The sequence below is a fragment of the Folsomia candida genome, unplaced genomic scaffold, assembly GCF_002217175.1.
Source record: "Folsomia candida strain VU population unplaced genomic scaffold, ASM221717v1 Fcan01_Sc007, whole genome shotgun sequence".
In the NCBI taxonomy this organism is placed as follows: Eukaryota; Metazoa; Arthropoda; class Collembola; order Entomobryomorpha; family Isotomidae; genus Folsomia; species Folsomia candida.
This window is the reverse complement of record NW_019091199.1, coordinates 6,700,602-6,726,142: the sequence shown is the minus strand read 5'-3', so window position 1 is coordinate 6,726,142 and position 25,541 is coordinate 6,700,602. Positions and strand designations below refer to the sequence as shown.

At 41.6% G+C, this 25,541-nt stretch overlaps 2 protein-coding genes across 3 annotated transcripts; one reads left to right on the top strand and one right to left on the bottom strand.

The window, feature by feature from the left end:
• The first annotated feature begins 118 nt into the window (after positions 1-118).
• LOC110851635 (protein purity of essence) lies at positions 119-25,537 on the top strand. Of its 2 annotated transcripts, XM_022099488.2 has the most exons (53): positions 119-299; positions 380-460; positions 532-829; positions 924-1,039; positions 1,123-1,256; positions 1,338-1,443; positions 1,509-1,642; positions 1,721-1,896; positions 1,963-2,356; positions 2,444-3,286; positions 3,388-4,472; positions 4,580-5,493; positions 5,563-7,046; positions 7,168-7,615; positions 7,682-7,773; positions 7,849-8,190; positions 8,257-8,941; positions 9,027-9,381; positions 9,466-9,560; positions 9,646-9,779; positions 9,838-9,995; positions 10,082-10,213; positions 10,283-10,749; positions 10,825-12,008; positions 12,098-12,589; positions 12,695-12,954; positions 16,757-16,844; positions 16,924-17,242; positions 17,320-17,414; positions 17,485-17,682; positions 17,757-18,211; positions 19,048-19,115; positions 19,200-19,412; positions 19,488-19,696; positions 19,785-19,866; positions 19,945-20,091; positions 20,153-20,243; positions 20,303-20,598; positions 20,668-21,095; positions 21,164-22,138; positions 22,227-22,478; positions 22,553-22,664; positions 22,754-22,917; positions 22,973-23,162; positions 23,246-23,304; positions 23,398-23,514; positions 23,597-23,856; positions 23,955-24,056; positions 24,136-24,392; positions 24,461-24,665; positions 24,846-24,996; positions 25,073-25,226; positions 25,325-25,537. In XM_022099488.2, the coding sequence occupies exons 3-53, from the start codon at positions 603-605 to the stop codon at positions 25,387-25,389; spliced, it is 16,209 nt and encodes a 5,402-aa protein (XP_021955180.2). In that variant the 5' UTR covers positions 119-299; positions 380-460; positions 532-602; the 3' UTR covers positions 25,390-25,537. The 2 variants fall into 2 exon arrangements, with proteins under 2 accessions (XP_021955180.2, XP_021955179.2); XM_022099487.2 differs by having other exon boundaries at positions 19,200-19,696.
• On the bottom strand, positions 13,228-16,675 carry LOC110851636. The gene is made up of 11 exons (XM_022099489.2): positions 16,503-16,675; positions 16,082-16,405; positions 15,903-16,028; positions 15,729-15,839; positions 15,547-15,663; positions 15,368-15,484; positions 15,178-15,294; positions 14,998-15,117; positions 14,476-14,926; positions 13,723-14,400; positions 13,228-13,651 (listed from the first exon to the last, which is right to left on the bottom strand). The coding sequence occupies exons 3-11, from the start codon at positions 15,989-15,991 to the stop codon at positions 13,337-13,339; spliced, it is 2,115 nt and encodes a 704-aa protein (XP_021955181.1). The 5' UTR covers positions 15,992-16,028; positions 16,082-16,405; positions 16,503-16,675; the 3' UTR covers positions 13,228-13,336.
• Positions 25,538-25,541: the final 4 nt, after the last annotated feature.

The window sequence follows — 25,541 nt, the reverse complement described above, 5'->3', positions numbered from 1 at the left end:
GTTTTCCGTGGAGAACGCGAAAGGTAAACGAGCCCACAAGCTGATCTCGACTTTACTTGAGTTTTGGTTTGATTTGAATGACGAGCAAAAATAGGACCGGACTGAAGTCAGCAAGCAAAGCAAATCATTCGCATCATCTCTCTTCCTCAGACGGAATAAGCGAATTTTTAAGTTTTGCGAGGTATTTATATTCTGGTCAACTCAACTTTTAGCAGAAAACGTTTTTAATTTCTTGGTAAGAGTGGGAGTGCAAAGGTTATTTATTCGTATGAGAGTTTTGTAGATAGAAAAAAAATCGGGTAATTAAAAAAAATGGAAGATTATGTGACACAACTTGTGTTCTTGTTATTTCATATTTCTCGAATTTTTGTGATTTCAGAATTTAGAAGTTTATCGTCGCATCAGACTTTCTGCATTATAACTTATAATTTATAAGGAAGGAACATCAGCCACGAGTTTGGTAACTATTTGAATAATTGATTTTAAATATGTGATAAATTTGAGGTGGAATACATTTTGAAATAATTCTAGGTTGTAGGTTGCTGTGACCTATGCAGGCAGCAGATAAAACGATAAGTAACTGAGTTGACGACAGCGTCATCATGGCGTCAAACTCTGGGGGTGGTGGTCGACCACCTCCGACCAGCATCAGCAGCAGCAATAATGCTCCCCCAACGACGACGACTACAACAACAACGGCTACAATATCGCCTCCCTCGACGACAGGAACTATTGAGTGGAACAATATCATTAAACCATTCGTGACGTATTCAGTCGGTTCGTTGTCTAAAAATGAAGTTATTACTTTGTTGAGGGCGATTAGTGATAGGTGAGTTGAAAATTTCGACTTGAAATTGGGGAATGTTATTTTTAAGGATTGATTATAGGGACTGATTATAATAATTTATCCTGTGTTTCTTCAGTGAAAAGGAGATTAGAGAATCAGGCACATCGTCATCCAGCAATTACACCGTGTTTTATGATGTCGTCACAGTTCTCGCCACGCATATACTCACAGTTGCAGCTAGCAGTGATCTGTGTAAGTTAAATTTTATAGAGTTGGTCGTAATGCTGTGTTACATAGTTGATTGTGTTAATTTATTCAAATTTTTTGATTTCCAGTACCAAGACAAAATTTCCCAGCGGCATGTATTGCCACGAAAATTTTGTGCGAATCACTTTTGTCAAGACTGCCAGCAATTTTGAAGGGAAATCATCCTATAATCAGTGTCAAGACGTATGTCAGTGTCATTCAGGTAAGAAAATGGTGAATTAGAGGTATTTATATTTGCAATCAACTAATTATTTTATTTAATTTACGTTCCATGTATATATAGGAATTTTGTACTGGGAAACTGTCCATGTCACCTGATGAAGTGTCGAACATGCTGTCACTCCTTAAAAACCATGAATTGCCACCAAAAGTGCAAAACAGTTCGCCAAGTAAGACGATATCTCTCACATTAATTATTTTGAATAAAGTTAACGGTATTATTGCGTTTCTTTAGACACTTGGGATAAGGATACTACCACCAAAGAAAATGTTAAAGAGGTCCGACGAGCTCGGATGGATCCTGCCGCAATGATTTTGGAGCAGGTGTCCATGCCAGTGATGAGCTTGCCCACTAATAAGCCAATGAGAGTAAGCGTACTTAAAGATGAAGCTTGAAAAGATATGAGGCGACGATAGATAATCCCGTGTTTGCAAAAATTTTTATAGGTACTCCTCACCCAAGAAGTGTCTAAAACGTTCCAGTCACTCCGTGCTGGACAGAAATTTGTCGATATTTGTTTAGCACGACCCACCTTGAAGCAGTTTCTATTGGACAATTTCACTTTGCAACATGACACTGTTCGCAATTTTAGTCGTAAAATTATTCATCATAAACTTTCTGGGTGAGTTGAAATTTATTGTTTCTCGAAATATTATTCCAATAATGCTGTTACTTAATAATCCTATAGATCGGAAGTGGCATCACTTTCAGAAGACTTGAAATTAACCTATCAACTCATGAGAGTGAGAAAGTTTGCTCCCCTGAGTTCATCCGATGCTCAAAAACTGTGTCATCTTGGTCTCGCCGCAATGAATGCTGGGGCCGCTATTGCAAATCAATTGTATGGTGGCGGACCTCCTTCATCATCTTCCGCTCAGCAACAGTCATCTCAGGCTGCGTCTTCCTCCTCCGGAGGGTCGTCAACGGTTCAAAGTCAAGTCGTTGGTTCTACAGGCTCGGGAGCTAATATTAACTCCAGCGAGTCTGAGTATGAATTTGGAACTTTGATTGTAGCAGAGGCACTTTGGATACAACAAACCGTGATTCGCATTCTCCAGGAGGATACAGCCCTTTTACAATCGGTAGGTTTAATTATCGAATTTATACATATACGACGTTAAATAATTAAAAAAACAAGAACAAAATAAGAAGTAATTATTTTTCATTAGACTTGGCTAAACTGCTCCGCCGTCTTTTCCAAACACGCCTTCATGTCCATTGACACCTATATGCATGAAGTCAGTCATTCTGCAGAACCCGCTTTGGGACAAAAAATGAACTTGATCCATGTCCAAACTCACTGGAACGAGATCATCATTTCCATCGCATGCCACGCTGCCAAAATGGCTTCTAACTTTGTACCCCTACCCTGCGGAGAGGTTACACCACTTTCAATCAGAAAACCAGCCGGAAAGAGCTTTAAAATTGATGAGTTAAACTCGAACGAAGATAGGATCGCATATTTCTTTGATCAGTTTGGCATCGTGGAAGTCTTGATGCAAACGACGACTTTGAGTTATCGAAAAGCGGGTCGCCTCAAGATGCTCAAGGCGCAGAAGGATGGTGAAAATGAGACTGCAATTACGGAAATTAATAATACCGATCCCGTTATTTTGGTGGAGCACAATGTCGATAGTGGCGCAGTTGTCCGCCCTGCTGGTGATAGTAATGATCCACTTCCAGATAATGAAAATGATCACATTGATGTCGAAATTGAAGACGAGAATCGGTCCGTGTCAGACCTCATGACGACGGATGAAGACGAGCCCGACGATGACCAGGACGATGATGAGGAGGACGATAGGAATAACGAGGATGGAGACGATGAACCAATACTCGGCTCGTGGATGGAATCCGTTCTCTCTCCACCTGAAACGGATGCTGAGTCAGAGTCGAAACTAGGGAGTGAGAGGGATGGCAAGGGAGGTCCTTTGGATGAGAAGAAAGGAGGCGATGATGACATTAACGGACTAATCAAGGAATTTATACTTGAGAAGGATAATGCTACCGTGGTAAGTGAATTTATTTATCTAATTAATACAACAAACAACCTGCATAAATTACATTTTAATATGACGCAAACCTAATATGGTAATAATTTATACGTTTCCAGTTTATGAAGACTGCACTCTCCATGTTATCCTTCCTGTCGAAAGACATTGTCGGCAACCGGTCCGACCTGGTTCGCAACTTTGCCAAGGATGGATTCAACTCTGACAAAATTTCCACCCTACTTACACTCATTCTAAAAGATTTGGACCAAGAAAAGTCATCCACAGAAATTGGAGCAATTTCCACCATCTTCGAGGATACTTTGAACCAAGTTTACGTCGATTTTTCTCATGAAATTAGCAAACTCACCCAAAACATTCTAACCCTCAAATTATTCTCTCCTTCTGTCATAACCAACTTTCTCTTTCAACTCGGTATCGACCTTGCTGCTCCTGGTCGCTGGCCATTTAACATGTACTCACGCAGCCTAGCCGTATTTATCCAAGTCCTGTTATTGCGACCAGATCGAGAAAATGTTACTGTCATGATGTTTAAGAGAATTCTTGACACTTTGGTTGAAGACATCACATCCGAAAATGTCCCCGCCGGGTACGCAGACATTCCCGTCGAACACAGCCAGGCCATTATCTTCCTCTTCCATACGCTCAGCCTGATGCAAAAGAAACAAATCATGATTGACTTTTCCAACGTATTAATAAAGGTGAGCGACAAGCTAGGAGGGAAAATCTCGAAACCACACCAAGTCATGTCCCTCGGCCGCCTTCTCCTCTTTTATGACTATTTTATCCGTCAATTGTACGAACCTGGGTTGAACCTTATTGGACAAATCCAATACAATCTGTTCAACGATGAAGGATCCAATACCACAGAGAGTGGTGGTTCTGCCTTGACGACACCACACCCACCTGCTAGCTCACCCTCGGGGAAGAAGCTACGAGCTAAATTCTTAGACAGCGCAACCACCCCCACCACTGCAACGGCTGGAGATCAAGGAGGGACAGGTCTCATGTCCACCAGCGAGACGATGAGCGAACCCCCAAATTCTAAACCACTCCCTCCCTCACGCATATTCTGCGAGTGCACCGTCGTCGAAAGAATCTGGGAACTGAGCGGATCTGATGAATCTCCGCGACCAAAGTTTTACAACTTGATCTCAACGGAGCCAAACTATCAAGAAAATCCTAGGTTTGCCAGACGTTTGATTTTATTAACATAAATACTGATATACCACTACGAATAAAATTAACTAAAATTATTTTACATTGTTTTTTTCTTTCTCTTCAATAATATAGACTTGACGGGCTTGCGATGAACTTCCTCATGAATAAAACAGACTCACAGTCAACCAAGGACAAGGTCGACTATAGGAGCTTGGTCGACGCAATAATAAAAATTTCAGAGATTTCCTTCCTCGATTATAGCGAGGGAGCCCGTCACGCGGAAATCTACTACGTGCAATATTTCCTGAATCGGCTCATGTTCGGACTTCCACCCCCGCATGAGTATCTCCAGACACTCTCCAATACGAGTAGCTTGTTGGAATCGAAATTTCTGGATTCGCCCGCCCGCGTTCTCTACCTTATCATTTGGATTTCACGGCTCCAACATCGCACCTACTCTTCCTGGATTCGTGACATCCTCTGCAAACAGGGAATGATTCCTGTAGAAGCGGAAAATCTGATCAAATCTACGGCGCTCGGGTCAAAAACAGGATTGAAGATTTTAAATAAATCAATCGATTGGGTCGTGGCGGCATCGGAGAGTGAACCAGGCTCGAAATGTCCATCACTCTACTTTGCTATCGAAGCCGTTCTCTCGCATAGCATTACCACAATTGAGGAAATTTCTGAGGATGAGGAGCTCCTCGTCGTTATGATCCGGATTCTTGAGGAAAGTCTGCTCGCCGTTCAAAATAGGATTCTTGACGATTCGATTAAAAGAAATAAGGGAAATTCAGGAGGCGAACACTGGAAGTCTTCTGCTATGCATTTAATTTCAATCAGTTCTGGCTTTCTGATGAACAATCCAATGTCAAAGATTGTGATGAAGTGCGTCGACCCAAATTTGAAGGGAGCGATGGAAGAGTGTGTCAATGAGGACTTTGACTCTTTTCCGGGTTGGAGTATGAGTCAGTACAAGTCTGATATTCTTCCTGGGGAGAGCTACCTTCTGGCAGTGCTGGACGGACACATGTCTGCTAATCAGGGTGAGTTAATTTTTTTCTATTAACTTAACATGAACCCAGATTTAATGTGCAATATATTTCTTTATTTAGGCTCTCTAAAACACATTCTCGGAAGTGCCGTCAAGTTTATCGGGTCCGCAATCTGTCCAAAGAACACCAAAGTATCAAAAATCGTAAAGGAGGAACTTACTGCCCTCGTTCTCCCACTGTTGTTTAGCAAGTCGGCCGAATTTCTTGGCGAGATCGTCGGCACTGCCGTGGATCCTACCTACGCCAAGACAGATGCACCTCTCAACTCAAAACTGGTTGAGCTTCTCGCTGCTGAGACGTTAAAAGCAATCTGTTCAGCCCCCCTTCGCGCCGCGTTGAAGGACTCTGCCCACGACACCTTTATTCAAGAAAGTCTCAACGCCCTGCTATCCATCTTGTTGTCAACAACAAAAGATGCAAAGGTTCCGAGTTGCGATTTTGACGGAATATTCCTCAACCTACTCAGCTCTGACACGGGGAAACCAAAACTCTTACTCTCTCTTCTCGACCTCCTCATGACAACGAAAGACGAGAAAGTACTCACCAAAATCTGCGACTTTCTCTCCACCCTTCTCAGTCACGATATGTGTGAAAAAGACGCCAAAAAATTCGTCTCTCTTCTATACCAAGAACTCAAAAACTTTGAAGAACTTCCCCAGCGGATCTTTTCAGCCGAGTTTTTACAAGTCGAGAGCGTTGTGGAGGCCGTCTGCAAATTCTTTTCGAGTTTGATCACACTCGCTGGAAAGCATCAGGAGCACAAAATAATCCCCAACCTGTTGTCAAAAACGATTGAAGTCGTCAAAAATAACGTTTCTCGAGGGAAGGAAGAGAACAAGAAGAATCACTTATCCTCCTTTGAGCACGTTCTTCAAGTAATTATCCAAATGGCGAGCATGTGCGACTCGGAGGAAGGACATGCAAAGCTATTCCAACAAATGACCGAGTGGCTCTATGACTTTACGGAGGATGTCGAAACACAGATGAATGCTGCGATTGATGCCTCGGTAAAATCTTCGATGAGCTCAACAACTGTTAAGAAATCAGGCTCAACTACTTCCACTACTACCGAGTATTCTCAAGAATATCCCACCCTTCAAGCCATCATGACCATCATGGAGTACATGCTCGACGTGGGAAAAACTCTACAGTCCGTCGCAGCACAGAATCCAAGTTTGATCTCCATTGGAGGAAAAATGGGTCAAAACTCGTTTCAGAGATTACTCGAGAGGGAACAGACTCCTGGTACGGCGACACCCCCGAACGAAATTGAGGATACGTTTGACCTTTGTGAGTCTGAGATTGGTGATGCTGATCAAGGGGACGATGGGGAAGAGAGTGGAGGTGATGATTCAGACGACGAAGGGCTCAACGGACGCCTCTGCACGTATACGGTGACGCAGAAGGAGTTCATGTCTCAGCATTGGTATCATTGCCATACGTGTGGAATGGTTGATGGCGTCGGAGTTTGTTCTATCTGCGCTCGAGTGTGTCATAAAGGACATGACGTAACATATGCCAAGTTCGGATCGTTCTTTTGCGATGTGAGTTTTTTTTATTGTTTTGTTTGAGAGATATTTAGCTTATTCTTACCATTCATGATTTTAATAATTAAAAATAATTATTGTCAATTATAATAATTTAATTTTCTCGTGGTTAATTTAGTGTGGGGCGAAAGCGGATGGAACCTGCCTCGCTTTAGTGCGGCGACCAACAAACATTGCTTCCAATGATTTGGGCTCCTCTTCAGGCAACAATAGGGGAATGGCGGCTCTCGTATCCAGTGGATCGTCAACATCTGCGCCGCCAACATTAGGTGGTAGCGGATCGACGTCTTATAACCCGTTCCTTGCTGATGTCATTGGTAGTTCAACTACTACGACTGAACATAGTCGCCGAGCTTCTTCCCCCACCGCTGGAGGGCTTGAAGCACGTGGCTCTATATCATCTACAACGAAAGAACCCCGTCGCGAAGGGCTGATTAAGATGCAGGGTCCAGTCAAATGGGAGGATCTCATTGCGGCCTTTCGATCATTCTCGGAACATTTACCACTCAACACGCTGATGAAACTAAAGTCTTCCGTGAGCAAGCTGGCCTCACTGAAAACTCCGAGTAAGTTGACAATTTTGTGGTATCAATAATTCCTAAATTAATCATATTCATTGTCTTTTGTTTAAGTCGGGGCCTTTATGCGGGTGCAGAAAGCCCTGGATCAACTCCGCCGTGGCCACGAGGGTCAGTTGGAATTTATTCCGTGCGACGACCTGATGGTAAGTATTGTATCATGTTAGCCATTGTTTGATCATAAACAATAAATAAATAATAATTCTTGTGGTTTCTTTCAGATCCCATCCTTAGGCTCCCAAGAGAATGCATTCGAGAACATTAAAATGACATACAACGGGGATCAGGGATCTCTAATAAGACAATTGATCAACGGACAGATAATTCGGCGATCAACGATCGCAGCGTTGGCCGCCCCGGGAGCGAGGAGACACTACCTCGCTATGAGTCAGGAAAAAGGGAAAATTACAATTCTTCAGCTGGGAGCCTTACTCTCGGGTGCAGAAACTGGCAAGAAGAAATTAACCCTTCCCCGTCTAGCGACACTTACTCTGCCATTCACGGCACTAACCATGGCTGCCAATCCGTTGAGGGATGATGTTCTCGCAGTTTGTGGGTTGAAGGTGACATTTGAATTATTATTTATTAAATTGTGGGATAAACTTAATTTTAATTATTATCTTATTCAGGAATGTCACGTCCTCGTGATTGGAACTGGAGGCTCGATCGCATCCCACTTAGTCCTGCAACCACAGTTAGAGGGACAAAATCACATCATTAAGCCATTATGGGTCCCCGGCTCTCACACCCAGATGGCCATTTTATCCGCCGATGCAGTTAAAATCTATGACCTTGGGAAGGACGTGATCGCCCCCATTTACTATTTCCTCCTCCCCTCTGGAAAAGTGAGGGATGCTACGTTCGTCGTGCAGGATGACACTGCTTACATCGTCATCATTGCAAATGACGGGCGAATTTATTACGAAAAGTTGGATGAGAATACAAGTGCGATGAATGGACCTTATTACATTACGAATGATTTAAATTATGACGATACTTCGGCCTTCGCCGCTGACTCTGCCCCACCACCTGCGGGAAGTGGGGCTGCTGCAGCTACCACGACGGGAGAGAAGAAGGAAACGGTGGGAATCTCGATTCACTACTCGCATCCATTGAAACTCCTCTTTTACACATACCCGAATGGGTGCAGTTATGTGGGCGTTTTGGAAGATTTGAGTGGCGCTGCCCCGTTGTCAAAGGCGGTCCTTATTTTCCCAAAGACACATTCGAGTGGGGCGAAGAATTTAAATCTCGGGTTGACTCAATGGACGGAAGTGCTGGGTCACCCCGGCCTGATTTTTGCCGTGGCGAAAGGTAGAAAACTGTTTTTAAAGTGGTTAATTCGTTAAAATGGATAGATAAAAAACTAATTCTATAAATTATTTATTGTTACTTGTAGACGGCACTCCATATGGAATAATGATGACTGAAAACAAATCAGAAATCCAAGAGATCAAGGTTCAGTGGAAGTCTCGACCCTTGGACATGGTCGCGATGCGACACATCGGTCAAAATGGACGGTTGAAAACCTCTCTTGTCATCCTCGGAGAGGACGGAAGTCTCAAAGTCTTCGACTCTGCAGACTGCACTGAATTTTGGCTTAGTCCGAGACTCCGTCCCCAAGCGGACTGCGTGCCACCAAAGTCTTCTGTGAAAAGTAAAGGAGGACCCGGAGGTGGACCTGGTTCAAGGAAAGGGAGCAAACTCTTAAAGGGAACCAATGGACAACCAATCTTTCCCACAGATTTCTTTGAGTAAGTTAATAATGTTTATTTTTGTTTAAAAATATAAGGAAATCAAATAAAATGCGTAAAAAAAATTAATCATTTTAATCATAGACATTGTCAACCAATAAATGACGTTGATTTCGGGGGGAACGATTTACTCCAAATTTATAATGTGGCACAGTTAAAGAATCGACTGAATACGGCAGGTGAGTACTTCTTCTTAAAACATGTTGCTTGTATTATTTCGACTTTGATTAACGTTGTTTACAAATTTGCTTGATTATTTCACAGGCATGTACGTCGTCGCCACGAAATCGATCGGATTTAACATCGAAGTTACCAACAACGACGCGAGCACGGTGATTACAGGTGTTCGAATCCTGCTTGGGTCACAAGATTCTGGTCGTGTTCCCTCTTTCATTCAGGTGATTTTTATTACTACTTTCGAGTTGTACAATTTATTAATCTGCTTAAATTACTTAGGTATTTGGACGGACAATTAATGTCACTCTGACACGAGCTCGTTGGTACGACGTCCCATTAACTAGAGAAGAAAGCCTTCAAGCAGATACTAAATTGATCATCACTTTTGGACCATCTCACGATTCTCAATCCGTTACTTTTGTAGACTCTGTTAAAATGTAAAACAAATCATATCTAATTCAAATTAGAGAGATTAATTGCTTTGTGCGAATAATTGATTATTTATTTATCTAATTAATTTTAGTTACGGAAAAAACAAGGATGCATTTGGTTGGCCGGAAGATTCTGAAGATACTGTGGCACAATTGGCTACCGCCGCGGTGGGTATTGCTCCAAATATTGGTGACAAGAAAAATGATGACAACAACATTGAAAAGTAATTTCTTATCAAATCATTTATTTGATATTCTTGTGATACTTAACCAGTATTATTAAATTTTCTTAGAATCGTGACAAGTGGAATCGAGCTTTGTGAGCTCGCCGTGTCCCTCTGTCCTCGCGATATTGAAGACATGGAAGGCCTACTAAAAGTTGCGACGGATATTTATCTCGAAAACTATCCCCCACTCAATGTCCCCTGTCGCAATCTTATGTGTGCCGTCCTGTTGAGCAAAAACACATACTACGAACATAGAGACAAGTCTGTCATCAACCAGTGTGTCAAGAGCTTAATGGAAATGAACGAGCAGCCCGTGAAGGATGTGGACCCGGAATTTTTCCATCACATCGTGACATGTATCAAGAACATTGCCACCGTAAGGCCGAATCACATTTCACAATTTGAAATTCAAGATTTTGGCTATCATGGAGCAATGAATCCTTCCCGAGTTATTGAAACGTTGTGCAAAGTTTTTGAAAAGTTGGTGCAAGTCAAGCCAAAGAATTCTTTCGTAGTTCCCGTGGATAGACCAGGTTCGCATATATTACTGTTATTTTGTTACCCTTCGTAATACATGAATACTGGAATTAATTAAATTATTACTGCAGGAATTCAACGTGTCGAAACATTGGCCATGGGGCTTGGTGAAATAATCTACTCGGTGATGGCGTCTGATGTGTCACTAGTCTCAAAACTGTCCCCCTGCCTCATTCGACTCCTCCTCTCTAGAAACAATCAAATATGTGTCCCTGTCCGGACCGTTCTCGTAAAACGACTCCGACCAAAGAACGTACGGAAGCGGAAGGTTACAATTCCTGGCCCATCTCCACCTCAATGCGCCACCCCGACCGCTGACAGTCCACGTGACTCTATCCCAAACGTGCCACCCATCGCCCACCAAGACGGTGACCAGCTCCCCTTGGTTGAAGTAGACGAACCCATTGTCATGTTAGACGGGCAGATGGATAACGACGGCCAGATGGAGATGATGAATCCGTTGGATGCCTTCATGGGGGCGGAGGGCTTCGCCATGCCTCACGGGATGGATTTACAATCGGATGCAGAAGACGAGGCCATGGTCGAACTAGCGATCGCGCTGAGCTTGCAGGAACAGGCAGGAGGTGCTGCTCTTGCAATTCAAGGGATTCAAGAGGGGTTGCAAGCTTTGGAGGATATGCACCAAGAAGTTCTTCATGCAGAAGCGATCCATCCCGCGGATGACGACCAAGATCAAGATAATGATAACGTGCCGGGCGGCGAAGGTGGGGCCGAGTCAGATGCGACTGCATCACAAAATTCCGACGACGAGGGAAGCACAGTGGCCACAGAGGGCTCAACTATGAGAAACTCAGAACCGGGTGGATCTGACAGTTCTGGAAGTTCGAATGCAGAGGGAACTTCTCAAGACAGAAGTGCAATACTTGCTTCGTCCTCAACGTCACAATCTGTCAATGCTCTCTCGACATTCATGTCATCCCGGGCATCAGGTGGAAGTGGGAGTGGTGAGGCCAGGTCAACCAGCAAAGATGACCCGTCCAGCGTTCCCGGGGGAAGTATGACTCTCTCCACACCTAGTGCAGTATCGCAACAACAACAGCTAGCCAAACCGTTCAGATTGGCTCTGTTGAAGGCAATTTCAAACCAAATCTCGGATAGTAAAGATGCCCTGAGTATTATTCCTCTTCTTCAAGTGATGCTCGTCATATTGGCAGAGTTGGATGGAAATACGGATGAGGAGGTGGCTAGTGTGGAAACAGTGGTCAAGAGATTACTGGAAATGATGAACTTTAATGTGAGCAATTAATTTTATAATTATTATTTTTATAATATTATTGGTGGAAAGTTGATGCATTAAATTATTATTTTTTATTATTTTTCTAGGAAATTGAGCGAAAGTCTGATTGGAAGAGGAACGAGGCGAGTGAAATGGCTCTCGTCGTGCTTAGAATGTTAAGCATCCTCGTCTCTCGTTGGAGGGGATGTGACCAAAAAACGGAAAGCAGTTGGATCGCTCGCTCGACCTCTGAAACTATTCAACGTTCTGGAATTGTTAACTATTGTAAAGAACTCCTCCACATGTTGCGGTCCACATGGAAAGGACAGCCCGAGGAAGAGGCGGAAGCGACCGTCCCAAGCCCCGCTTTGGGTGTTAATGCTCCCCCTCCCGCGGTTCCAGACCCACTGGGGACAGTTCTACTAAAACCTTACCCTGTGGCAAATCCTCCCGATTACAGCCCCTTCTTCTTAAAGCAGTACATCAAAACTCATTCGAATGATATTTTAGAGGAATTGAGCCTACTTCTGTCAGAAATGGCATTGCGTCTTCCCTACCAGATTAAGAAAGTGTTGGTGCAACAATCCATCTTTGATACGGTGAGTACAACTCATTGCAGCAGAAAGACGAGTTGTTGAGTTATTCAAGCTGTTGTAGATTTATTGGGTGATAACATTTTTTGTTACAATTTTATATTTTTCCAGGAATGGGAAGAACTTTTGTGTGAAATGTTACAAAATCGAAACGCTCCCTTCGTCCGAAGGCAAGCAAGGAAACTCTTACTGAACATTGCCGGATCTCGTGAGAACTATCACCTTCTGCGAGACACGAATAATATCAAGTATCACCTCCAAGAATTCAAAAGGTTGATTGGGTTCGATGGGAACTCGGATACCGAACGATTGGCGAAAGTGGTCAAGATGGAGTTTAAATACTCGCAACTGGTCGCAATGGTGGAACATTTGTAAGTTCTTCTTTTCTTTTCTTTTCTTCTCCCCAAAATATCGCCACACTCCTCGCTCGCTCACATAATTTCACTCTCTAATCAGGAAAAATCTATCCGTTATGATATATTACCAAAAAGTATTATTAAAATCTATAAAGATTGCATTGACAAATATTCATCCCATACATTTGCAAAATTATGCATTATGGAACAATTAATGGATAAATAAATAGTTAAGTTGGAATTGATTTTCTGTACCAAGAAACACTGGGTCTGTTTGACGAGTAAGGCTGAATTTGTGGATAACAGTAATAACGTTTATTCACTAATTAATTCATCCAACTACTCAACGTACCTTAACAAACAATTCGTTCAAATAAAAAACCGGTAAACTTTTAAATCACATAAACTCCTCTTCTTCCTCCTCCTCGTCGTCTTCATCTATTTCAGTGACTGACACCTTGACAAGCTTGATGGCATGGTTGTCCAATTGCCGGTTTAAGTTGATGGGGAATTGGAACTGCCCTTCCTCCCATAGTGGGGTCTCATCCTGAGGTGCAGCAGAGAAAGGGGAGATACCTATTGAACCACTTTCTTCTGCTAGGGACTGGATTTCAGGAGAAAGTCGACTCCAACCACCCCACTCCATACGTCGGTTGAGACAAGCTACCCGAACACCTGGTTTCTTCTTCTTTGCATTCTGTATGGACTCATACTGCAAAAATATGACAGATTTTAGTACATATTTATATGCATCTGAACGGAAAATGGACAAACAAAACTCACTATCATGAATGACTCTTTCTCCCCCACATCCTCCTTTGACTTTCCCCTTGTTGATGAGATTTGTATAGCCATCCTTACTCCTTTTTCTACCTCAGACATAATGGAACTAGTGCTGGGATCATTCTTGTGGTGCATGTTAATTGTTTCATCCGTCCCTTCAATTCCTTTACCAAAATAAGACCAGATAACAATCTTATTCTTATCCCAATTGTCCACTAGATGTTGAACTATTGCACGGGGTGTGGTCAGGCCTGGAAAGTCGGCCAGCTTTACAACGATGACGGAATAGTTGTTGTAAATGAGGACGGGCAAAAGTGAAATCTCCTTCCTCAGATCTGACAACCTCTTCTTGACGACCGTTTGAATCCCAGTCTCATCCAGTGGTCGTGTGCTCCTTTGTTGGTTGATAGGATTTGGTGGGGGCAGTTGTTCAAAGTGATGGGGTTGAAGTACAAAAATCTCCTTTTTGCATTTATTTAGAAGAAGATGACGAAATGCAGGACAAGAACAATCTTCGTTTATGCAATATAATTTTCTTCCTCTGATTGCACCATCCAACATTGAAGACAGCGTCTCGTTATCATTCAGCCCCAAAGATCGCAATTCTCTTTTTTTGTTGATGACATTGGTAACCTCGTCTCCTTGTTGTGCGAATTCCATCCCGATAAGGCCGTAATTCTATGAAACATAAATAACAAGAATGAGCTTATGTGTATAAGTTTTTGGTTGTGCGAATAACATTAAACAACTTACGATTTCTAATGCCTCATTAGCTCTAGCCACATTAAATGCATCTGGACCAGAGAAAGTTTCCTCACTAAGGAAAAATACATCTCCGCCTCTGATAAAAAGTTGTCCAGGAGTTGATTTGTGGGGTAATTTTTTATGCCATCCATTGATTGTGTTATGGGTTATTGTGGAGTTGATCCCAACATAAATCCCAAATTGAGAAAAGTTTGCAACAATGAAGTCCTTTGCAGAGGTATCAGGTTGGCATTTGACCCCTTCTAATCCAGCAACACGGTACACATAACAATCAGTTTGTCTGGATAGTAGGTACTCGGAAAATGTATTTGCCCAAATCAATCTCTGTCCAACGATGTTCCTAAAATTTTCATCCTGAGGGAATAGTGGATCTTGTGTCCCTTCATTTCTTTCATAATTATAGTTGAGAGGGTTCACCTGTTGCATTTGAGATTTAGTTCTATCGTAAATAAAGTAAAATAAATTTAATACGCATTCGTTATTGGTAGACACTTTATACTTTGGTCTTACAAGTTGAATATGTTAATGTTGGTGTGGAACTTAAGAATATGCAACTCTGCACTATTTGTCCATTTAAAGAAGACATGTGGATCGCATTTTTTGCACCAATGAGAAGGATCATCTTGTAATCTACATGTGAAAATGCTATGTAAATATCAGAAAAGAAGTATATAGTATGCAAATTCTTACAATGTTCTTATCTCCTCCTCGGATTTTCCACAAATAGCGACGTGGCTGTTTCTATTGCTGGTATTTGTAAAGACGGTATCACATTTTCTACACCAGTTTTCAGGATTGTCTTCGAATCTATTTCATATCAAACGTAAATATTTATGCGACTAAGAGTATTGCTATTTTACGAGTGCTGGCATGTTCTTACATCGTCCTCAGCTCATCCTTTGTTTTTCCGCAAATGCGAGTGTGGTACGCAGCATCTTGCTTCCATGCAAAAACAATATCACACGGATAACACCAGTGGTCAGGCTTTCCCTTAAATCTATTCAACATCATCGTTAATAATAAAACATGAAATAAGTATGTATTGCTTATTATATTTACATTTCTCTTAATTCCTCCTTTGTCGTCTGGCAGATGACAACATGTCGAGGCTTGTCTGTACTCTGGACAAAAAATTGTCCACATTTCTCGCACCAGTGACTGTCATCGTCCTTAAACCTGTTTAATATCATTTTGATATGACAAACTACATTAGATTTATTATAAAAATTAGTGAAACATACATTTTTTCTAAATCCTCTCGACTAGTGTCACAGAAATGCTTTTGTAGTGCACTTGGCTTTTGGAACACAATTCCACATTTATCACACTCGTGTTTGGGGTCCCCACCGTATCTACAATGACAATAATCACATTGAATTATAAATAATATTAAATGGAATCACAACCTTACTCACTTTTCTTTTAGTTTAGCTTTCTTCTCTGTAGAAGTTAAACCACAACTAAGCTCAGCATGAAGGGCAGCAGTCGCTTGCCTATTAAACATTTACCCACACTTTTTGGGACAAGGATGTACATAACCCCTGGAAAATCATAAATTAAGTTTGACATTCTAATTTAAACTTTATGTACATACTTCTTAGCTTGTGGTGTTCGTGGAGACTGGTTCATAAAACTCCATTCACCCATGCTGTCCATAGAGGAGTCATCGCTCGAGCCTCCTATTTGTGGCGACGGTGTGGGGGGAGGAGTGACAAGTGCAAAAGATGAGGATGCCGTCTCATCGTCACTTATTTGATGAGTAGCTGAGGTGGATGATGACGATGAGGGAGTGTAAGTCGCCGAAGGGGGTGGGAAGGATGTTGGGCGAAAAATGCATTGCCTCCTTTCATGCAAATCAATTGCATCGAGATCGTCCACAACAAAAGTGCATGGGTGGTACTTGCACTTGTATGTTTTCCTATAAAAAGAGATAACTCCAAATTAATTAATACAATTAATAAATAAGGGATCCAATTTGTGGTGATCCAACAATACTTGGTAAATGTGGAACCTACCTGGGCCTTTTCGCCAACTTAGATAGCCTCCCTGACATGTCTTAAAACTTGAAGGTCAACTCCATTAAAAAATAAATTATTAGTCAACAGTTTAAAAAAATAGACCAGGCTGAGAAAATAAACTTATTCCAGAATGACTGAGTTGATTGCTGCCGTTTATGCTACGTTAAAAATCCCGCTACATATACTGATCTCATCTATTGAGACGGGAATAATATTTTTTATACAATAATAATTTTTATTTCAAATTACAGAACTACCTGTATTGACATCGCGACACAGAGGTCGGCAAGTTGGCAGACCCATTGTAAAAATGAGGACGCCTTGCAGTTTTTGGTTCAGGTTAGTTAATTTTCTCACCTATTTTCTCAGAATTTATTATGAATACTTGAATAATAATGAGTTTAATGACTTAATTCAGGTGGGCTGCACGGCTGACGATAGTTTAACAACATCAATCCTCACCCTGCTCAAAATTGCGATTGATGGCGTCCCCTTTGATTCGAAATCCGAGTCCACCATGAGTCGGATGAGTGAGGACGAAAAATCTTTGAAATCTTTAGCTCACCAAGTTCTCGATACGGTGGAGAAGCGAACTTTCTTAGAATTTGTAAAGAAATATCTGCTCGAGCATTCCGTCCTATCGACACGCTGGCAAGCACATTCTCTCATGTTGGGTTTCTTTAACACCTCTGATTGCTCCCATCAACTTAAACTTGTCAACACAATGTGGGAACTTTGTAAGTTTAGAATTTTTTGTTTTCGTTTTTATTGAATTACAAACGAAACATTTCAGTTACATGTTTTATGTTTTTAGGGCCCTTTGTTCCTTCTGCTGGAACGCGTGCCGCTCAATTTGTAGACATTCTGGGATACGCAACCTTGAATAATGACGATTTAAAGGCCAGAGATGTAATGAGATAAATATTATTTAACTATTGTTTAACTATATATATTTGAGATTTGTGTATTTTCTTTCTAGTTGAGGCAACAGGTCAACTTTTGTATTTCTTCGATCGAAGCTCAAGGCGATGCTTTACTGAGTCATCCCAACGCAAATATCTACGCCTCTCTGGTTCCATTCGTGTCGGTGGATGGCTATTACTTGGAGTCTGAACCATGCGAAGTTTGTTACAACATAGATAAACCATACTCTGTTCAGAAATTGAACTCTATTAAGGTACTGATTTTAATTAGGAATGAACCATCTATGAATTGCTTTGTGATGACAATATTACCATTTTTTTGTTACAGTCGGATGCAAAGTTTACTGCAAACAGCCAAATTGTGAAATTGACCTCAACCTTGAGCATTATCCGACTCAGTATTCGTCTCACTGAAGTGAAAAAAGCACGAATGATTAAAAGCATGACAATCTACTACTCACCGAAAAACATCCCGATTGTGGAACTGAAGAATAAACCAAATCTCTGGCAAATGGCTCGAAAAGTCAGCCTTAGTCCAAGCCAGACGGAAGTGAAATTAGACTTTAGTGTTCCTATCGTGGCTGCAAATATCATGTTCGAGTTTTTGGAATTTTACGAAAATGTGCAAGCTTCCGCGGAGACTTTGCAGTGTCCGAGATGTTCGGCGTCAGTTCCTGCGCAACCAGGCGTGTGCTCCAACTGCGGCGAGAATGTGTATCAATGTCACAAATGTAGGGCAATTAATTATGATGAGAGAGATCCGTTCATATGCCACCAATGCGGGTGAGTTAAGATAAATTATGCTTGACTATTTTTTTCCGCCTGGGACTCCCTTTTGGACTATTTTGAATGAAACCTGGAAAATCGTGTTCAGCATAATTGACTTAGTCGGTTTAGACCAATTTTGGATCTCAAAAAATTTTCATTTGGCGCAAATGGACGATAGTTAATCAGTAAAGGGGGTTGACATCTCCCTGTTTTCTGAGATAACCACTGGACCGATTTGGTCCAACTGGGGCTTATAATGATCAAAAATACTTTCTCTTGGGTGATCCGGGAGATGGTAGTGATCCGTGACCTCGATAACCTAATTTTGACCTTTTTTGAATATGTCGCAAATCTCAAAATTGTATATACTAATACTAACACTAATTGTATATACTATAGCTCCAGGATCAAACATTATTCTATTCAAAATAAAACAATTTGTTTGATCCTGAAGCTCATAGTTCTATACAATTTTGAGGAGATTTGAGACATATTAAAAAAAGGTCAAAATTAGGTTATCGAGGTCACGGATCACTACCATCTCTCGGATCACCCAAGAGGAAGTATTTTTGATCATTATAAGCCCCAGTTGGACCAAATCGGTCCAGTGGTTATCTCAGAAAACAGGGAGATGTCAACCCCCTTTACTGACTAACTATCATCCATTTGCGCCAAATGAAATTTTTTTTTTGAGATCCAAAATTGGTCTAAACCGACTAAGTCAATTATGCTGAACACGATTTTCCAGATTTCATTCAAAATAAAGTCCAAAAGGGGGTCCCAGTGGAAAAAATAGTCGCTTACATTAAATTGGTCAATATCATCTAAATAATTTGTCGTGTTTTTTACAGGCATTGCAAATATGCCAAGTTAGACATTAGCGTGCTTGCGAAAAATGTCGTGGCGGTTGACCCGATCGGTAAACTTAAACATTTTGTTTAATTGAGATCTTTAACTTTTTCTTTTCGGTGCGAAATAATTCTGTTTATTTGTATCTGCTCAGAAAATGAGGAGGACGGCAAAAAATCCGAAACCGCGGTCAGCTCTCTTCTTGAAAAGGCGGACCAAACCTACAAGCAGCAGCAGTACATGAAGGCCGGGTTGGAATCCATGCTCCAGTCGATTAAGGAAAAGAAGTCGATGGCGGGTCTCTCTATGGCTCCATTTCCAACATCATCCTCGGCGACGACAGTGGCTGCGGCCCCACCCTCTGCGAGTATGATTGGGCCTGCCGCCGTCTCTACTTATGCATCTGCTGCCGCTAATGCTTTAAATAACAACAATATTTCAGTTGGCAGTATATCCGCTGCTAACGCCAGCATGGGAGCAGGCAACATCATGACCCTTGGAGGACCTGGTGTCCAAGCGTTAACTGGTGGAGGACCTTCCACACTGAGTCATGCTGCAGGATCACTGGTGCTCAAGAACGTTCAGAGTTTGGCTTATTGTTATGCGATTGACTGCAAGAGTTCCTACGAGGAACTAAATCGAATTATGAGGGTTAGTTATTCTTTTTCCATATATTTATAAGACAGTATATCAGCATATATGTAGATAGTTATGTGACAATTGAAAAATAAATTTGCAGAAAGTGGGCGCGTATAGGAGAGAAATGTTGAAGGTGGATCCAGTCGCGTATACTTTGGATAGTGTTGACACGGTCACTTATCGTACGTTAAGACCTAATTTTTATTTTTATGATCTATGACATATAATAGTGTGACGTTACTTTTCACTTATTTTCTTAGGTCGGTGTTACGGCTGCAGAGCGTCAAGTATTACATTGTCACTAAAACTTTTGCAAGCTTTGATCACTGCTGGAAGTCCGCGGGATCCGTTCGACTTGTCATTCTTGAGTTTTCTTCTTCGACTCTCACAGTCTGCGGGTTCGACAGGTGAGTTAACAATGGATTTGTCATGTTTCATGTTTTTGTTCACCGAATTATTTCTTTACAGCGTTGAAGGAACAGGTGAAGAATGCGCTCTGTTTCTTTGTCAAGGATGATCCTCTCGCCACGTCACAACTTACGGACATGATTAATTCAAGGTGAGGTGGAAAATTAACGTGCAAAATGAACAATTTTAATATGTATTGTAATTTCATAGGGTGAGCTCCGCTTTGAATCGTGGAACTTGGAATGACGTTAGTTTTGAAACTTCCGAAGAAATATCTCTGCTCTCTTCCCTTCTTGGAATGTACGACTCTTGCTGGGAAATTAAGCTACGAAGTTTGATGAAAATTTTTATTCAAGCTGTCGATCGACTTCGTACCCCTACCTCGAGTGAGGCAGGGTTGTTATCGTGTCTGAAAATAATTCAAACATTCATTCGAGCAACGCAATCTGGAGAACCAGATAAATTAACAATTGTCCCAGTTCAAGGAGTCCATGTCGATTTGCAAGGTATGCATTTGTTTGAGTACAATGTAAATAGCAACAATGTGTCATTTAATTTAAAAACTTAATTGGCAGGGTGGCTACGTGGAGACCCTGACGCTGCCTTTGAAAACTGGAGGAAACGATTGCCCAAAGCGAAACCGAAGCCGGCAAGCTTGCTCCCACTGCCGCCACCACCATCATCATCTTCTTCTTCCGCTACAACACCAATCGCCAAGCTGGTAAAGGAGTCTCTTGCCAAGAAAGAAGCCAATGTCAGGAAACCTGCAAAACTCGCCATGAAAAACAAACCCGAGTTGAGGAAAACATACCTCATACAAAAGTATGGGCGTCGATGGGTGGAGAAATTCTACAAGATTGACACTACCGAAAGTGTCAACTTTGACAGCAAGGAACTCTCGTGGCTCAAAACGTTGCTATTCTGTCCTGGATCGGTACAAACGAGAACATTCAGTGCTGGTCTGTTGAAAGACTTGTCACAGAATCCAGAAAGACGATTAAAGGTAGTGTATACGTTGGAAATTATATTCACTTGAATAGAACATGTAAGCATTCAATGCTTTAAATCTAGGTTATGGAACTCCTCACAACTTTTATGGAAGATCTACCCATCTACGGAGAATCGTGTCGCGAATTCATGGAACTTTACCGAGAATTAGCTGGAACATCAGAATTTGCCGCCTTCCTCAACGCTAAAGGTGCTCTGAGCATTGTTTGCAAACTCCTGGACGGCCAAATCGAGAAATTGCACCATTTAGAAACTGTCACGCTTCACTCAGATCTCTCTCAGGGTGTGGCTGTCTTCGAATTGTCTAAACTCTTGTCCACCCTCGCGATCCCATCCGTTCGTCGGAATAAGAGAGTTTCCCTTCTCTCCACTGTCCTCGGAGGTTATTTAGCTCTCAAAAGGATTCGACTCCATCGAACCCGGCCGATCGAGGAGGCACAAGAAATCCTGCTCCAACTTTTGGAAGAAATTACATCTGGGACTGAAGAGGAAACCAAGATCTTCATGACTGTGTGTGTAGAAACTTTGAAAAAGTGTCCGAAAGAGGACTTGGCCACACCCGTCTTTGTCTTTGAAAGAGTCTGCTCTCTCATCGTGCACGAGGAAAGCGACGTTGCCGAGTTTTTCGTCACCCTGGATAAAGATCCCCAGCAGGAGGACTTCCTTCAGGGGAGAATGTTGGGAAATCCGTATAGCAGTAATGAGGCTGGAATCGGACCGTTGATGAGAGACATTAAAAATAAGATTTGCACGGATTGCGAGCTGGTCGCACTGTTGGAGGATGACAATGGGATGGAGCTGCTCGTCAACAATAAGATCATGTCACTGGATCTCCCTGTAAAGGAAGTTTATAAGAAGTTGTGGTTGCCGACTAATGGTCCGACCGACCCGATGAGAATTGTGTATCGGATGCGTGGCCTGTTGGGGGATGCGACAGAGGAATTTGTAGAATCGTTCGCATCACCAAATGAAGGTCAAGAGGATAACGAAGTCACGTATAAACTGGCTAAAGTGTTTGTCAATTGTGGTGGTCTCAAGGTAAGAAAATTCAAATTTTGTGATTCAAATTTTGTGCAACAAAGCCTCAAGAATAATTTCTAACGTTTATTTGTATTTTTTACCTCAGGTTGTGTTGAACTCGTTGGAAAATCTACTGAACCAACCTCTTGTCATGTCAAAGACCAAACCGTTAATTGGCGTTTCGCTGAAATTACTCGGATACTGTGCGAAAATAACGTCAGGTCGAGATGCCCTCTTGGCTCCTTCGCTGAGTGCGATACAATCACTCCTTCCGGTTTTACGACTTTGTCTGGAATACGATTTAACTTCGATACAGGGTTCCTCCGGTGTGGTTCATCTGACTGATCAAATTCTTGAGGTGAGTCGTCAATTAATCCTTAATAACACGCAGTGTATGATTCCTAAATAATTCATGACTTGTTTTTTTTGCAGATTCTTGAAGCTGTACTTGCTGACTCGTGTATCCTGGATAAGAAAGCTTACGCTAATTTTGCCAAGTCACGTGGATCAATTGAGGACGTTCGGAATTTGCTACTACTTTCTGGTTAGTCTTTGTTTTATCTTGAATAGAGTATGGATGTAGGTCAAAGATTTAATTACAATTCATACTTATTTAATCTAATAATTATTCAGATAAGCTGAAAGCACGACAAGCCACCATGTCCATGCATTTCAAAGTCCTTGCTGGTCTCACGTACACGGATAAAGTGAAGATGAACCTCATCTTTGATAGTTTCAAGGACTGTTTCGACTTTCTCAAGTTTGATGATGATCCCAACGCTGATTTTACAAACCAGGTACAAATTCCTCGAAATTGTGTCAAATGAGTAAAACTAATGACTTTAATTCTAGTTGGACCACATTTGCACTCTCGTCTCTAATGTGGAAACGGGTCCTTATGCCGGAACATTTAAAGACTTGGCCCTTGAGAGGAAGCTTGTCGACGCTTGCTTGGAATATATCGGGATTCGAGCCCCATTCATGAAACCGCCGCTGGGCCGACCCGATTCCGATGAGTGGAAAGAAATGGCTTCCAAACCAGGTGAATACAAATAATTAAATATCTGCTGTTATTAATAATAACGTATAATAAACAACCAATATAATGAAAAATGTTATTTTCAGCGTTGAAGTATGTTCTGCGACTTTTGGCAGGATTTGCAACTGGGCATTCAGCGAGTCAGGTTGGTAGAGCTAGTAATTATTTGATTAATTAGTGGTTATTTAAAATGTGGAATACAGTTTGATGCTAATATAATTTTGTTGTTTTTTGATAGGAGTCTGTAGGGAAAGAATGCGTCTATGTGATCCACCAACTCGAGCAGGTGTCGTCCGATGAGCATGTCGGTTCTTTAGCAGAAAACGTGTTGGAAGCTTTACGATCTCATGATGAGGTAACTTTAAAAATAAGTTGAAAAAGTTGAATGCTCATTTTAAAAATCACCCCATTAATTCATTTTCAATTTAATTTACTAGATTTGGAAAAAAGTGGAAGCCGCAAGACGTGCTACACGCGAAGAAAAGAAACGAATGGCAATGGCAATGCGACAACGCCAATTAAATACTATGGGAATGAAGACGAATGAGAAGGGCCAAGTGACCGCTGCTACGTCCTCTATCCTTGAGCAGATGGAAGATCTTGCTGAGGAAACTGGACTTATTTGCGTAATTTGTCGGGAAGGGTATAAGTATCAACCGACAAAAGTGCTCGGAATCTATACGTTCAGCAAGCGATGGTAAGCATTATGAGTTGAGCTTATTAATAAGCATACAACACACATATAACTATTTATGACTTTAAATCTAAGACGTTTTTATTGACATTATGTTTTAGCATTTTGGAAGAGTTGGAGGGCAAGAGTCGTAAGTCGTATGGGTATTGTACCGTGAGCCACTTTAACGTCGTTCATATTGATTGCCACATGGCTGCGATACGGTAATTACAGCTCATTTACAGTACAAGTGAAAGATTCATATTTCCTATTTAAAACGCTAATCTTTTAATTATCTACTAGATTGGCAAGATCTCGGGATGAGTGGGAGTCTGCATCTCTCCAAAACGCAAACACGCGTTGTAACGGATTGATTCCTTTGTGGGGTCCACAAGTTCCAGAATCAGCGTTCGCTGCTTGTCTTGCCCGCCATAACGCCTATCTTCAAGAAGCTACGGGACATCGCGACGTGGGATTCGCTTCTGGAGTACATGACATAAAGCTCCTCCTCCAAAGATTTGCGGAAGAAAAGAGTTTCCACGAGGATACTGGGGGTGGCGGTAAGTAATGAGCTATCTTATCTTCAGTATCATTTGTTTTACTAATGCACATTTTATTCTTCCTCCAGGTCCAGAATCAAACATGCATCTTGTCCCCTACCTCTTTCACACGGCGCTCTACGTCCTCAACACCACCCGGCTAGCGACTAAGGAAATGAACGGCGTGGACAAGTACATGACTGCAGCGATACCTTCGTGGAAGGAAGACGCCACCTCGGTGGATGGAAGTTTCTACCATTTGATCGTGTCTTTGATGGTGCATACCCCTGAGAGGTGATGTAACTAATAACCATACCCCGGACAAATATTTTTTTATCCTACCCTACTCGTGTTGAGCTCAACATGAGTAGGGTAGGATAAAAAAATATTTGTCCGGGGTATGCTAATAACTTTGTGGAATTGTGTATATAATATATTTTTTAATTATGTAATGAGCTAAACTGTTTGATATAGATGGAAGGAAAATCGAATAACTTGGGTCAAGCGGATGCTTGCTGTGTGTGGATTTAGGTCTAAGCAGTTGGCAAATGCCAAATATGCCCATTACCGACCCGGTATGATATTTTTGGGATTGATTCACGGACTCTACACACTCGTTTTCAAGGTTTGATCATTTTAATAATTACCTAAACATGTAAGTTTATTACTACAAATGTTTACATAAATTGTATATGATTCAGGACGTGACCGGTGCTGGAGAATGGTCATCTATTCTGGCTGATTATATCCGTAAAAATGATGAACCACTCGTCAAGTCTACATCCGCTTTGCTTGGAATGTATCAGCAAAAACTTTTGGCTGCGACAGAACTGTCCCAAATTCTTGAGGCTCTAGGTAATTACGTAAAATTGAGCATTACTAAGATGTGGTAGATGTTAAAAGTAGTGAGGGTGATTAAAGTATTAAAACATTTTTCTACTTTCCTGGTATAGAACTGAAGGATGAAATTGGGGACCCTCAACAATTCGTGACAGATTTATGGGCTAGTTTGGCTTAAGGTGTGAAATGCAAAGATTCTTCGACCCGTCCGTATACCCAGCAATTGATTGATAATACTAAACTAATAACAGTTTTCATAAAAATATGTTTAAAATTAAGTAATAATGATACGAATAATTGAATAAATATAAATCACAATAAGCAAGTGAG

What these genes read in the sequence shown, in the direction of transcription:
- LOC110851635 (XM_022099487.2), top strand. Translation starts at nt 603, where the DNA reads ATGGCGTCAAACTCTGGGGGTGGTGGTCGACCACCTCCGACCAGCATC. An exon ending in GGCCTCACTGAAAACTCCGA is followed by an intron (nt 7,616 to 7,681) that starts GTAAGTTGACAA and finishes CTTTTGTTTAAG; the next exon opens with TCGGGGCCTTTATGCGGGTG. An exon ending in TGGAAATGATGAACTTTAAT is followed by an intron (nt 12,009 to 12,097) that starts GTGAGCAATTAA and finishes TTATTTTTCTAG; the next exon opens with GAAATTGAGCGAAAGTCTGA.
- LOC110851636 (XM_022099489.2), bottom strand. Translation starts at nt 15,991, where the DNA reads ATGTTTAATAGGCAAGCGACTGCTGCCCTTCATGCTGAGCTTAGTTGT. An exon ending in AAGGAGGAATTAAGAGAAAT is followed by an intron (nt 15,485 to 15,546) that starts GTAAATATAATA and finishes GATGTTGAATAG; the next exon opens with ATTTAAGGGAAAGCCTGACC. An exon ending in AACATTAACATATTCAACTT is followed by an intron (nt 14,927 to 14,997) that starts GTAAGACCAAAG and finishes TATTTACGATAG; the next exon opens with AACTAAATCTCAAATGCAAC.